A 15,501-nucleotide genomic window follows, 5' to 3' on the forward strand; every position below is an offset into this window, starting at 1 on the left:
GCATGGTTTTGTCATGATAACTACAGGATGATAGTTGTCATGTAATCATGAATTTCGCTTGCCACACATGAATTTTCCACCATCTGGAATTGGGCCAAGGTTTGCCAGTGTTGCAATCTAGAAGCACAAGTCTACTTTGACTGAATATAACCGTTTTATGTGTTCTAAATGACCAAGGATTTTCCACCACTTTAGTTTCTCATCGTAAAACATGCAACCGATGACTGCACATGCTATTCTGTCTTCCGTAAAACTTGTATACAATTTATTCTGATGGAAAAAGACTGTTTTATGTGTTCTAAATGACTAAGGAATTTTCCAGTTCTTTGAGTTTACAGCTAATACTACAAATGAATACACAATTATGTAATACTGTAAATCATTTTGATTTTGCTTAGACTAGATTTCTAAGTAAGAGGAGAGAGGAAGTGTACACAGCATTTTGAAATTTCATGGTTTGAACAATACAATAAGTACTGTAAATGCAGAAATTTTCGTGGTGCAGTGGTTTTGTGTTTGCGGTTTTCATGTTGTCAACATTTTTCCATGGCAGTGAGAGACTATAGTGCATGGTTTTACCACAAACTTAAAACCACTGCAAACAGTCCTTTTTCCTGCTACCGCGAAATTAAATCCCTGCTAACTTAAATGCATTTACAGTACACACTGTTGGCAGTATAATAAGGAATATGCAGTGAGGGACCACTGCATATATTTCAGGATTTACCAGAAAAATAAAAACCAGGGGATCTTCTGATAAAGTCATTTCTCACAAAATACGCGTTTGACCATGAACTTGTGTGCACTGTACTTCCAAACGTTAACCATTACTCTAAATGTATCGCTAAAACTTTAAAAGCAGTCCATACGTCTTACCAACTGTCGTCTGACATTTCGTGCATAGTCTTTAAATGGAGCAATTTTGTCTGGATGTGACATCAAGTAAGGCCTGTCAGTGACTGTTACCATTTGAGCTTACAAACCAAGGTAGTAAAAGCTCACTTAATTACGAAAATGTACTGTAAATATCTCCCAACTGTCACGTTTATTCCAAATCCCATTTGAGACTGTGTCCTTCCCCTGAATCGCTAATGGCCTTTATCTGGGTTTCGCATTTAATGCTCCAGTTGGAATGGCATTTATTCTCAACCAGCTGCCTCCTGCGACAGTTCATTATCACAGAATGGCATTCTTACAGGTGTACGCTGTGATGAATGGAGTATAGACGCTGACAGGATTTCACATTTCGGAAGAGTAACGGCCACGAAAGGGATTGAAATCTCAGTAAATGTCTGTCAGTTTTATCGTCTCTTTCCCCAAAGCTGCTGTGATTCACACTTTTTTTAAAAAACTTAAGACTGATGCAGTGTTGTTATCTGTATAATCATCAATCTTCCAAAATGGGCCATCTGTTAATTGTGTCTTCTGTCGAAGGATGGGGCGTACATGTAAATGTATCGAGAGTACCATCCTCTATAGTTACCGCTGGCTCTATTGTTATGCTTGCTTACCATGGATGCAAGCAAAAAATGGAGAGCCTGCAATAACTATTAATCAATCAATCAATCAATCAATGGATTAATCAACTAACCAATCAATCAATTTGAAACTGCTTTATTTCGTAATATATATGGCAGCAATGGGCGAAAGTTCGCCCATTATTACGGTTGTAAACTGTTGTACTTATTATAAAAGTGTTAATATCTACGTCAAAGATTACATTACAAAAGGTTATATTTTACATACAAAGTATACATGTACTACAGTTATACCTTAGTTGCATAGGATGGTACACAGGCTAGCATGGATGTTGCTTTCAGAAGCTGAAACAAGTGTAGAGCAGTAATTGATTTTGTGTACACAGAGAACAGAATGCTTGCTGTGGATCAATTGAGTGCTGTTCTTGCATGGTTTCCCATGAAATTGGCTGATCTGATTGTAGTGTGTTGAGATGATTAATATGGCATCTCCCTAGCTGTGAAATTGTGTTTCTGGCTATGGTTTCAATCTCCATGCACCTGCAAGTGATTGACTCTTTTCTGTATGTTTGTTATTTTACAGTAAGGCCAGTTCAATGTATTTTCTTGGTTCACGGACCATGGAATGGAAATTGTGTCAAGTACTGTAGACATTATGAAAACAGAGGGTAGGGAAGAAAACTTTAATATACAACTGTATTTGTCATTTGTGGCATAAAATTCAGCAAACCAAGACATGAACCTCGTCTTTTTGCTTTGTTTTCATACTGTAAATGCATTTAAGTTCGCAGGGATTTAATTTCGCGGTAGCGGGAAAAAGGACTTTTCGCGGTGGTTTTAAGTTCGCTATAGCACCATGCACTGTAGCCTATTACTACCATGGAAAAATGTTTGCGGTGGTTTTAATTTCATATTGAAGCGGCCACCAACATTAAACCACTGCAAAAGTTTCTACATTTACAGTAAAATATGTTTTTACATATTTTTTAACATTTTAAAGATATCCAAGAACCAACCAATCAAATTGCTGTGGCCTTATAATAATAAATAGATATGAGCAAAGATGTCCAAACGTCTCTGATGTGGGTGAAAGGATGCTAGTGTCCAAACGTCTCTGATGTGGGTGAAAGGATGCTAGTGTACCAATAACAGAGATAGGAGTATCAGTATGTTGTTGACAGTAAATCCTGTCCTTTGCTTGAACCCTTACATCACCAGTTCATGACACACACAGTTACCCATACAACAGCCTGCAGCAAAGGTTAAGTGATACCAGGTGAATGGAGGGATGGGGAGGAGACACCTTCTTCCTCCCAGATTATTCTTTAGGATGCTGTCACTCCTTTAGTTCCTCATATCATGTCAAGTTTTCAAGAAACAAAAACTCTGGAGTGTATCACGGCAAGCGCAAATTTACGGTAAATGCAGAAATTTTCGTAGTAGTTTTATGGTAGTGGTTTTCACGTTGCCAATTCACCGCAAACATAAAACCACCACGGCAGTAAGAAAGTACAGTGCATGGTGCTACTGCGAACAGTCCTTTTTCCCGCTACCACAAAATTAAATACCCACAAAGTTAAACGCATTTACAGTATCTTAGAACACCGCATTTGAGTAATTCTGTAAGTAGCTACTGTAGCAAGATACTGTACTGCACTACATACATGTACTTTCCTCCATACCTATTCTTCCCATGATAATATTACATATCACTGGGGCATCTCCTGCAGTAATGGACTGTAAATAACTGTCTGATTTCACTGGTAGAATTTTTATCTGATAAGTAATGATAAAGGCGAAGGTAAAGCCAACGACCTCGGGTTTAATGCGAGCTGCCATTAGCGTGATGTTTTTTCGATAGCTATTAGTGCAACGCGGCCTTGACATTGAATGTGTTATCAGATAAGCACACAGATCACACCCTCTCTTGTTACATTTCACCCATACCACAGGTTTGCGAGAAATGTATTGTTTTTCCTGACCTTTCTTCTCCATCTCTTTCTCCTGTTAAATCTTCAAATCAATTCATCTCCAGCGTTTCTGGACTAAATGACCCGAAATTTGGCACAAGGGCAGAGTGGATCAATGACCAGAGTGATCAAGTGAATGTGTCCATTCTTGCGAAGTGTTTGACTTTTTTGAAATTCACTTTGGAACAGTCCTTTTTTGCATGGGGTGGGAAATGGGTGAAATGTACTCTATTTGCTCGCAAATGTTGCCTGTGTCTAGTTATATTTCAGCCATACATAGTATGGTGAAATATATTGTATTCGTAATGTTTCTTTCTTCTTCTTTCTTTCTCCTGTCAAATCTTCAAAGTGATTCATCTCCGCCGTTCCTGGACCGAATGACCTGAAATTTGGCACAGGGGTAGAATGGGCCAATACCTTGATGCTTTTTTCTCAGTTTTTTCATATCTGCCTCTAAAATGATTTTATTGAGATTTTTTGGGTCAATTTTAGACCAAAACTGTATATTTTGGCCCCTGTACCCTGGTATTACAACCAAATGAGCTGAAATTTGACAGAGATGTGCCTTGATAATGCCCCCATATAAATTCGATAACACTTTTGGTGTACAGTACAACAAAATGCTTATTTTTGCGATTTTTTGACCAATTTTTGACCAAAAAAGGACACTTTTGGCCCCTGTACCCTGGTATTACAACCAAATGAGCTGAAAGTTGACAGAGATGTGCCTTGATAATGCCCCCATAAAATTCAATAACACTTTTGGTGTACAGTACAACAAAATGCTTATTTTTGCGATTTTTTTTTACCAATTTTTGACCAAAAAAGGACACTTTTGGCTCCTGTACCTTGGTATTGCAACCGAATGAGCTGAAATTTGACACAGATGTGCCTTGATAATACCTTCATATAAATTCAATAACACTTTTGGTGTACAGTGCAACAAAATGCTTATTTTTGCGATTTTTGGCCATTTTTTGACCAAAAAAGGACACTTTTGGCTCCTGTACCCTGGTATTACAATTAAATGACCTGAAATTTGGTACAGATAGGCATTGGATACTTGGTAACAAGATTCAAGTCAAATTTTTGACATAAACAACTTTAAAATGATTAATTTTGGCACTTTTCTGAGGGGAAATTTGTTTTCTTTTGGCCTCCTGACGTGACTTTCCGTGACCCCGCACAGAGCCACACCTGTGCGCGTCAGCCGGAGAGTTGATTGAATCAAAGACCTAGCCAATCAGCGAAGAGGAGGCCAAAGGCTAATTAATATTCATAAGCGGGGCCTCATGATCCCGTATATAGCAGTGTTCCCGCCAGGGGGAGCGAAGCCCGCCTAAGGCTCTCGCATTTTACACTATTCAGAAGGCTTTATATTGTATCAGTTCTTAGGGGCATATCTATGATAATCGCAGCAGTCACTTAACTTCTCTTCAGGAGTTTAGCGTAACACTATTTCAGGTCAAACCGTCAAAGGCAACTAAAAACAAACTTTAACGTTACTGAGTTCAACAGTACTTATAACTTGTTATCCGAAGTTGAAACGCTAGCGATGGTATTTTCGCTGCGCTGTTAGCTCCGTGCGACTGTTGTTGACGGTCTTATAACGGTATATTTTGCACCCCTGTACCCTGGTATGAGTAACATTTGGTATAGATAGGCATAAGATAGTTGGTAAAATGATCCAAGTAAAATTTTTGGCTTAAAGTACTGTAAAAGGCTTAATTACAGCACTTTTTTTAGGGGAAATTGGTTTTCTTTCGTTCTCCATGCCATGATCTTTCGGACGTTCACCCCACAGAGCCGACATCTGCACCTGTGTCTAGCCGGCAGGAAGAGTTAATTCAATTAATGGTTCAGCCAATCAGCGAAGAGGAAAGCGAAGGCTAATTAATATTCATAAGCGGGACCACACAATACGTTAACTTAAAGACTCAGGCCGTACAGACTTCTCGCCAGGATTTTTTCAAAGCGTCGGACAGGGGTCCGGGGGCCGCCGAATGTCCCTGGCGGGGTTCAGGGGCAGGGCCACTGTGGGGGGACCCAGGTGGGCGAAGCCCCCCCCCCCGGAAGCTCTTGCATTTTAGACTATTGAGAAGGCTTCTTTTATCAGTTTTTTAGGGCCATATCTATGATAATCGTAGCAGTCACTTACTTCTCTTCAGCAGTTTGACTTTAAAATATTTCGGGTCAAAGCTTCAAAGACAACTAAAACCTCATAAACAACAAACTTTACTTAGCTCAACAGTATACAAAAATATTGTACGGGTTGCCATCCTTAGTTGAAGCGCTTATTTATAGCGCTAGTATCTTCGATGCGCCGTTAGCCGCCGTGCGACTTTTGTTGACGGTCTGATATCCCTACGTCGCCGCCTCGCTGATATTCCCACGAACATGTTTCAAGAAAAATACCCAGCAAAAAACGCTGTTCTGCGTCAAATTCTATTCTATAAAACATGTGGGACTCAGTGTTACAGTCTAAATATTTTGTAGAAGCACCGCTGTAGGAAAGAAGGTCCAAGCAATGTAAAACATCACGTAGCATGAAGTTCGCTGTCAACTGGCACACAGCACATGGCTGTTTGAAGCTCTAAGTCTAATCAACAGCCGTGTTTGATTGATAGCCGGCGGTCCTTTGATGAAGTCGGCGAAAGGTGCGTTAGTTAGAAAATCTGCGTTTAGTTTTGATACGTAATTATAAGTTAGACAGTGGCGAGAATGATTATTTTCTCATCAATATTTCTCTTCAGAATTATTTGAACTTAATTGTACATCTAAACAATTGGCTTACCTGTGCAATGTTTATATGATTAATGATCATGTGTAACGTATGGCTCCTAGTCAATAGATCAGCATTTTCTCTATAGTGACCACCTGTCTATAGTGGCCACATTTCCTAGTGCTGTTGTTGTTTGACATAAACTTTGAACATTTAAATTGTAAGTAACTTTAAACTGCCAGAGTTTCAGCCCAATAAAACACTCTCAGCGCCAGCCTCGAGGGTATGAACAGACTGACCAGACAGACGAAAATAAATCCTCGAACAAGGTTCAATCGTATCTTCCGGGTCTGGCAGGAAGTTGTTAAACTAAAATAAGAATAGGCTCGATGGCTGATTGCATACAAAGTAAAACAGTTTAACAGTTTTACAGCTTGAAGAAAACAAACGCTGCACCTGCTTGATAATTATTAAATCGTATGCCCTACTTGAATAAAAAAAGTTCACTGCAATAATAAATGTACCCACATCACAAGGAGCTTATACTTTTTTAAACTTACACCTAGTTATCGTACTGAAAATTGTTAATGACATTACATGAAGTCATTTTCAGTCATGATGAAAATTTTCTGAATGGAAGGTGTGATTATTGTCATTTTCTGAAAAATAGAAGCAAGCTCTGTTTTTACCTGGAATCAATTCACAATACCAGTCCACTTTGGGGGATAATGTACTGTTAAGAGGATGTTCCATTTTTGCGCAGGGGTGATTTGGAACAGTCCAATGTTGCGTGGGAAGGGGTATGGCTGAAATATGCTGTATTTGCTCTTAAGCAAATGTCGGCCTTTCTAGTTGGTAAGTGTTTTTTTGTGTGTGTGCAGAATTGAAAAAAAAAAAAAAAACAACATAATTTGAAGTCTGGGAATTAGGGCTGGATACCGGTTCGGCCGGACCGGTTTTTACCGGTACAACATCCGAGAACCGAGTCCAAAAAACCGAAAGTCGTGAACCGTTTTTTTTGGACCGGAAGGCTGAACAATTTCAAGAAATCTATTGTACTTAGAAATCTTACTAGTACTCCGGCCATGGAATGGCAAAATAGCCATGAATCAAACTAAATTAGCCTACAATAATTCATATTCATCAATTTGTGTACCTGTCAGCTCAATTTTAGGTCAACATTGACAATGTGCTACGAAAAATCATCAAATTTTACCATGGCATGAGGCCGACCGACGAGGAATCGAGTGGAAAATTCCTCAATTCTTCCGGTAAATTTTCACTCAAAATGAAGAATCCGCATCCAGAAAAAATTACCATGGGACAAACAACATTTCTTTCTTCTTCTGTACGTGTATTCAATCCATTTTTCCAGCTTTGAGGCGATTTGTGCGGTCTTGCAGGAAAAAAATTCAGCGGTCGGCGACAAACAGGCCGCCATCTTGGATTCTCTACTCAAAACATAGCGAGTTCTCGCCAGTTCTCGCCTCAACTCTCTCGAGAGTGCAGTTTAACCTTGCTCGCTAGATGGCGTTGTTTGATTTGCATGTAACATTATAGCCTTGTGTGCAGTGAATTACGTGTAGGATTTTCTCTGAATAAGTATAAAACTGCTTTTAATCTCCTCTCTGCTTGGTAGTCACTGACAAAAAGGCATAAAAAGTACACTAATCTGAATATTGGTTTAATAAAATTTATCTAATATAAGAATATGATACTATCTGATAATATAAGATTACAAAGTACATGTAAGATATCGACAACTACTATAGAGGATCAGGTTCAGGTTCAGGTCCAGACCTGAACTTAAACCTCTGGACTCGGACCTGAACCTGAACCTGATCAAGCCAAAAGGTATCCAGCCCTACTGGGAATAGCAATGAAATGCACATCTGCATAGTATGGTACAGCAGAACGAAGGCATGGAGGTCCCCCATAAGGAGATCCATAGTTGAATATTGAGTCTGGTATTGTATTCCTATACAACCTATACGTGCATTAGGTTTGTATTCATGCAGTGAGACATTCTATAGATTCTATGGACAAGAGCTGGACATTACTGGATTCTTTGTCCTTCAAGTGTAAACCAAATATCCGAACTGGTTTTTCACATAATCAGGATGTTTCGACCCTTAACCAACTCGCGATCAACTCACACCGTGGTCAAGTCTGCCAGGGTTGGTGTTAGGGTTAGAGAGTTCGGCCAAGTTCAAGTTGACCAGGGTGTTGAAGGCTCCATTGGTCTGATTAGCCATGGTCAGATTTGGTAAAGGGCCAAAGTCTCTGTATGGATTTGTCACAGAGTTAGGTCATGGTCAAGCTCCCAAGGCTTGAATATCAAGTCCCTCACAAAATTCATGTGTAACATTAGCCCTTACATTGTTTACTACCTAGAACAGTAACTGTAAAGTCTCCAATAACCTAACATGCACCCCCTTTAACGTAAACTATGCACCCCCCATTTTGAGGGCGATCACAGACCAGACAAAGGGAGCTGAAATGTTCAAGGGACAAATCCCGTTTTCAACGTTCTTTAGTTGCTAGGAAGTTGACAAATCAATGACCCCTAAGTTTTGTAGAATTTCATTCCAGATGAATGCTTGCTCAAAAACATTTTTACAGCTAACATTATGTTCAATAGGTCTAATATTGTATAAATATGCAACCATTGAACTTGGTAGTATTCCAAATTCCTTGTGGGGGTGTGCTCGGCTCCCATGATCAATGTAGACTGGAGTTTTCAGGGCAGAACCCCCTATAAAGTAATCAACCCAAATTTGGGGTCAGTCTGGAACACCTACTTAAACTTGTGTCTTGTGTCTTGACAAGTTTAGAAAGTGCGTACGCTATCAGATACGTACGGATTCCATATTTTCCTATATATGGAAAGACTTATTCTTTTGTAAAATAAAATTTTCTATTGCCAAATGACATCACAAAGGCATCTTTCATCTACCCTGGGAACGGGCAGCTAGAACAGTTTATTTGGTGGCCCAAGACAGTCAGGCCTGTGGATCTCCTATTAAGTGCCCCGGGGAGTTTAAGCCTGATGAAGTCCACCAGCCCTTAAGGGTAGCGATAACTCCTTCAGGCTTAAACTCCCCGGATTCCTAATGTTAGATCGGTGGGCCGACTGGCTACCCTGTCCTGTCTGGCTCCCAGGGTATCTTTCATCAGTCCCTCTACTTTGGCACAAGTCCTGTCAGCAAGACACTTCCTGTTTTATATCATGTCAGGTGGTTTCATTTAGTGATGTCTGAATTGAAAATGATATGGACACAAATGTTGTTTGTCTAATGATAAGGGTAATATTCTTGAGATAATTGATAAGTGGCAAAGATGAACCTTCAAGATACTATATCTTGGAAATCTTTTTGGGTATAATGTTACTTTTCTTTACACAACAGTGTTTCTCAAAGCTGGGAATGAATCATCTGGTGTAATCATCTGGTGTATTTTGCCAGCCAGTAGGTACCCAGTATGAGTAATGAGGCTGTTTAACGTGGTCGAGGCACCTCCTCGAGCACGATTGAATTGTGTTTTCAAATTGAAAACAAGGTCACCGTGTATGAACAATGTTGCAATGTACGTAATTGTTCTTGGCTATGTTCTGAGGAGGAAACCTTAAGAATGGGTGTCATCTTGGGCGTTTTAAGAATACAATCAATGTACATGCTCCAAATACTGTGGCCTTGAAAAACATAAATTACACATTCAATATTGGTAATCGGTTCTTGTTTAGAAATAGATGATGGTTAGATAATCAGGTAACAAGAAAACAGTTACTCAAGCAACTGGATAAAAATTTGTTCCAAAATATAAATAGTAATAATGTAAAAACAGTATAAAAATTTGTTCCAAAATATAATAGTAATACTAATAATGTAAAAACAGTACTTTAAAAGTAATTTTGTTAGGACTTGGTCATCAACCTTATGCTGTTATTCAACAGAAGTACTATAAAGCATCTCTCTTGCATGCCCTTAGTCAGGATTTTGATTGGGATTCTTTGTGGATTACTGTAAATGCAGAAACTTTCACGGTGGTTTAATGTTCGCGGTTTTTGCGGTGGTTGCTTCACGGCGAACTTAAAACCACGGCGAACATTTTTCTATGGCAGTAACTGAGTAAGAGACTAAAACATGGTGCTACCGTGAACTTTAATGTATTTACAACTTATTGGAACTACATGTAGTGAGCTCCAAAGGCCTAAGCTTCCTAGGGGCATTCTTTCTTGAAAGTTTAAAAAATATGACCCTCCAAAATGGCATCTCCTACTTTTTTTGTGAGGATTTCAAAGTAAGAAACAGAAACTGTTGATAACAGCGCTGTCAAGAGAGGAATTACATTGCATTCGTCATTCTTTTGAGGTACCTTGAGTTTGTGTGGGTGGGTTGGGGGAAGTCTTCCAAACCCCCTGATTATATATGGGCATGCCAAGCAAAAGGATAGATTGTACAAGTAATCTTGTTTGGAGTTGGTCATCACTCTTACGCTGTTTCTCAACACAAGTATGTAGTAAAAAATGGATCTCCCTTGCGACCGTAATACGGGGACGGTCGAGAATCCATTACAAAGTGAATCTGTCCGGAAGTTCAGCCATCGGAAGTTAGGAAACCCAGCCAAGATACCGTAGCTGACAAGGAAGCGGGTTGAAAGGAAAGACAGGGGAGAGGGCAGGATGGGGGCAGGGCCTGGGGGCTTCCCTGATCTTCCCATGGTTTATCTTCTTCTCACATGCTGTTTGATGTGGTTGGCATGTGATGGTGGTACTGCCCTTTGCTTAATGCTGATGCTGCATAGAAGAAGAAGAGACATGATCGAACTTTGGTTGAACTTGAGAGAAAAACAGGAAGTACAGCTATCTGTGCAACGCTAGTTCACCTTTATCCGCAGGGTAACCTATATGATATATCCGTTGTTTTTAGTAACAGGGTATTTAGGGGTATGAAGTGAATGACGATGGTTTCAAATTGCAATATCTTGAAAATACACATATTATATTGCAGTTTGAAACTACCGTCCGTCGGATTGATATCCTTGAATACCACATTTCTAAAAACAACGGATATAGGTTACCCTGCGGATAAAGGTGAACTAGTGTTACATTTGCATAATGCTGATGTGAAAAAACAGACAGATGGTAGCCTGATCATATCTCGCTTATAGCAGCCCGCTCAATATTTGCACACCTCCTAGAAACTCTGTGGGGAGGAGCCGGTTATAGCCCTGGACAGCAGAGTTTGTGTTACACTAACCAAGATGGATGGTATCTTACAATGAACTGAAGAAAATAGGAAACTGTATGTTGTAAAGTTCTCTAGAAAGTGCAGATATCTTGCGACATTTGTCAGTTCAAGTGAAGGCCCAAATTAAGAAAAAAAGGTGAAGAAATGACTTCGCTTGGGGCCTATATTTCCTTTTCCACAAGGAGTAGGCCATGCAGCTCTTCTCAGTCTATATAATTTATAGGGACAGGGAAAGTTCTGCAAAAAGCATTGACAGTGCCTTCCTCAATTCAATCTAATTTCAAGCATTTGTTGGGACTACCTGGTGGAAGGCTTGTATGTATGGGGGAGAAGATTCGACTTCTCTATTAAGTTTGGATAATTGACATAGACACACAAATAAAATCGTGTAATTTTAGACCACCAAGTATTCATGAACTTGAAAACATGTGTATCAGGAAATCCAATGGCTCTGTAAGAGTTGTTATGTAGTATAATGTACCCAATCTAACTGGGTCACATCTGGACTGCAACTACTTATCATTGTCACATTTTGACCCTTTGGAAGTTTATCATCGAGTCAAAGCACTTTCAAAGTAATGGTATGTTTTATGGCCTGATACTGTTCATAATGGAATCATTCATCATTATTGAATAATTGAGAATTCATGATCATATGAATGTATGATTAGATCTTGGTAGAAGATAATGTTGTATTATATAAAATATACAAATTTAAGGGCTCTTTTGCTATATTTCTGTAATGTTGAATGATGAGGGTTTTATAGGCAAAGCTTGAGCAAATGTTGTAAATTACAATGCAGTTAATAACAATTCACGTACACTTACATTGTAGTACATCAGAGAACTTTTATGTAAAAACCCAGTACATGGACCAGTGCAGGTTAGGTGCAGGTAGACACCAGAAATACCTCCACAGCTCCATTTTTACCTGCACTAACCTGCATATGCAGGAGGTATTTCGAGCCCTGATCATGTAAAGAGTTGAAGGTTATAACTCCTGTTGTTCTGTTTTGCAGAGTGCCCAGGAGGAGCAGACAACCCCTGTAGCAGCCATGGAGCCTGTGCAGGGGGCATCCAAGGGAACGGGACATGCACATGCGAGGTCAGTCATGGACGAAATACTCCTGCACTGATTTCTACATTTACGTTAGAAGTAAAAAACACCGGAGTATCTTGATCTGATGCATTGGGATGATGCCATCTCCATTTCTATAGACTTTGGCCACAGCAGGACACTATTGTCAGAAGTGGAGTGTGTACAACTCCCATACTACTTCTACTACCTCTCATAAGTGCTACATGTATGTGCTATCAAAGTAGAGAAAGTAGTATGTACCATTTATTTCTTTGGTAGAGGCCTGTCTCTATGACCCATCTCTCTGTCCTGAGATGGAAATTTGTTTGTTGGGACAGAAAAAGAAAATCACCCCAGCCATCCCCAAAAATCTTAACTTCATGACATGAAACTTAAAAAGACATGCTGAACAAGGAAAATCAACAACATGCATGGGCTCCCAAACAATGAGAGGGATGGAAGAAAATTCAAAGTTGGAGACAGCCCTATTGAACTTGCAACCCTCTACTCTAGATACAAAGCAAGCACTCTACCAAAGTACCATTGAGCTATTGCGGTCCACTTTTAACATTGCATAATAATACAGATTACATTGATTTGATTGGTTTTCAAATGATGCTACCATTAGTTTTACAGCTAGTGGTAATGTCCTATACAAAATGGACAGAATGTTGCATATTAATAACACTGCTCCAGTCAGTCAGTCAGGGCCTAATGTGATTGCAGCAAAGCCTGGCCATAAAAGTAATGATAGGGTCATTTAGAAACCAATCAGAATCTGGCTCTATACATTTGTAGATGGAGGTAGTATCAGTAATCAGTACACAATAGGTTCTGTGAGAAAATTCTGCACTGTTGATAGAATTGCACGAAAAGTCTTTGCAATGAAGTTTCCTGCTACAAAATTATGGTTCCATTGGCAGAAGACACAATTTGGTGATAATAGAGTTAGGTGGTGAGAGGTAGAGAAAATAACTCACACTATATATCTTTGGTGAAAAGACATTTTGTTTATCGTATTAGGTGGTACAGACAGTCATCATGCCCCTATAGTATAGGCTATGTAGGGTCGTGACGTACAATTTTTGATTCATAACTAATAGGTTCTTGGTTCGAATCCCTTGATGTGCCACCCTTAGGAAGAACACTTAACATGACTTTCCTCACTTCACACAGGTGAAAATGAGTAGACGTATACCTAGCTTCAGTTAAGGCTGTCCCTCGGATAGAACGTTAATTGGAGGTCCTGTGTTTGAGGAGAGCCACACCTTGAGAACACACTGCACTTACGGAAAAGAGTAGTGGTCTTTCCCGGTGTGAGTGGTTCAAAACCTACAGTCCTTTGGCCGCACAAGGGGCAATTGCTGTCGTATTGAGGTCACATGAGTTATTGCCGAATGGCAGCTTGCTCCAGACCCTGCGACAGTCATATTGAGGTCATCTGAGGTAGCGCCAAATGGCACCTTGCTTCAGACCCTTACGTTTTAGCCCCACCTACTGTAAGCTCCTCACAATTCAGCCCCTTGGTCTGAACAGAGTGTAGTTGGCCCACCCAATAACAATTGCTATAACAGTAACAATACACCACTAGTGTGGTGAAAGGCCTTGACATTGTTTAGAAGAAAGATTAGCCAAATTTTCAATTAACTCCCAGAGATGACATTAAAAGCAGCAGTAGCCACAGCGTATAAAGTTATATATAGACGACCATATAGAGAGATTTGTGAGGAGACCTTTATTACTAGATGGTGGACGTGAATATTGCATATGAGCTATCTGTCTTCATGGTGCTCCAGACACCGGCCGGGGTTATGGTAAATTGTAACGTGAAACGAAGCTGAAAGGGAAGGTATGAATCACAGAGTTGTTGCGTATTCCGTGTCATAAATTTTAGCAGGAGGACCAGAAAAGTTGTCAATCCCCTAAGACTTTGGAGCATAAACTGAACTTCAGCAAAAAGTATTTATGGTATTCCAAGGGATAGATTTAGGAAAGAAGGACTAGCAAAGATGTAAATTCCCCATGAATTTGAAAGGTAAATTGAACTTCAGCAAAGAAGTATTTATCGTGTTCCATGGCATAAATTTTAGGAGGAGGACCAGCAAAGTTGTCAATCCCAAAGACTTTGAAGTGTAAACTGAACTTCAATTTCAAAGAAGAAGCATTTATGGTTTTCCATGGCATGAATCATACAGAGGGAGTGGCAAAGTTGTAGATTCCCCAAGACTTTGAACTGTAAATTTAACTTCAGCAAAGAAGTATTTTTGGTATTCCATGGTAGAAATTTTAACAGAGTTGTCAATACCTCAAGATTTTGAAGTGTACACTGAACTTTAGCAAAGAAGTGTTTATGGTGTTCTATTGCTTAAATCATCATAAGGGAGTGGCAAAGTTGTAAATTCACAAAGACTTTGAAGTGTAGACTGAACTTCAGCAAAGAAGTTTATGGTGTTCCATGGCATAAATTTTTGGCAGGAGGATTAGCAAAGTTGTCAATCCCTCTAGACTTTAACTTGAGTTCAGCAAAGGAGTATTTATGGTACTCTATTGCGTAAAACATAGTAAGGGAGTATCAAAGTGGTAAATTCTGTAAGACTTTGAAATGTAAACTTAAGTTGAGTAAAGAAGTATTTATGGTATTTTATAGCGTTAATCATAAATCAGAAGGGATGGGGAAAATTGTAAATTCCCCAAGACTTTCAAGTATAAAGTTAAGTTCAGCAAAGAAGTATTTATGGTTTTCCAAGGGATCCGATAAATTTTAGCAGGAGGACTAGAAAAGTTGTCATTCTGCAAAGACTTTGAAGTGTAACTAAACTGAACTTCAGCAAAGAAGTGTATGGTGTTCCATCGCATAAATCATCAGAAGGAGTGGCAAAGATGTAAATTCCCCAGGACTTTGAAGTATAAACTTAACTTCAGCGAAATGTATTTATGGTTTTCCATGGCATGAATAATAGGAAGGGAGTGGCAAAGTTGTAAATTCTCCAAGACTTTGTAGTAT

General features: G+C 39.4%; 1 protein-coding gene and 2 long non-coding RNA genes across 4 annotated transcripts in view; 1 reads left to right on the top strand and 2 right to left on the bottom strand.

Moving 5' to 3' along the window:
• Positions 1–15,501, top strand: part of LOC118415423 (stabilin-2-like) — a 174,457-nt gene that overhangs the window by 22,448 nt on the left and 136,508 nt on the right. For both annotated transcript variants that reach the window (XM_035820033.1, XM_035820034.1), the window contains exon 2: positions 12,439–12,524. In XM_035820033.1, the coding sequence (XP_035675926.1) occupies positions 12,439–12,524 (86 nt within the window). The remainder of the gene's footprint in view (positions 1–12,438; positions 12,525–15,501) is intronic.
• LOC118415425 lies at positions 7,359–8,158 on the bottom strand. The gene is made up of 2 exons (XR_004831123.1): positions 8,003–8,158; positions 7,359–7,842 (listed from the first exon to the last, which is right to left on the bottom strand). It is a non-coding gene; the product is annotated as an uncharacterized LOC118415425 (long non-coding RNA).
• Positions 10,072–15,501, bottom strand: part of LOC118415424 — a 128,880-nt gene continuing 123,450 nt past the window's right edge. Inside the window, exon 6 of the long non-coding RNA XR_004831121.1 lies at positions 10,072–10,965. This is a non-coding gene — a long non-coding RNA (uncharacterized LOC118415424). The remainder of the gene's footprint in view (positions 10,966–15,501) is intronic.

The sequence above is a fragment of the Branchiostoma floridae genome, chromosome 5 (assembly GCF_000003815.2).
Source record: "Branchiostoma floridae strain S238N-H82 chromosome 5, Bfl_VNyyK, whole genome shotgun sequence".
NCBI classification, from domain to species: domain Eukaryota; kingdom Metazoa; phylum Chordata; class Leptocardii; order Amphioxiformes; family Branchiostomatidae; genus Branchiostoma; species Branchiostoma floridae.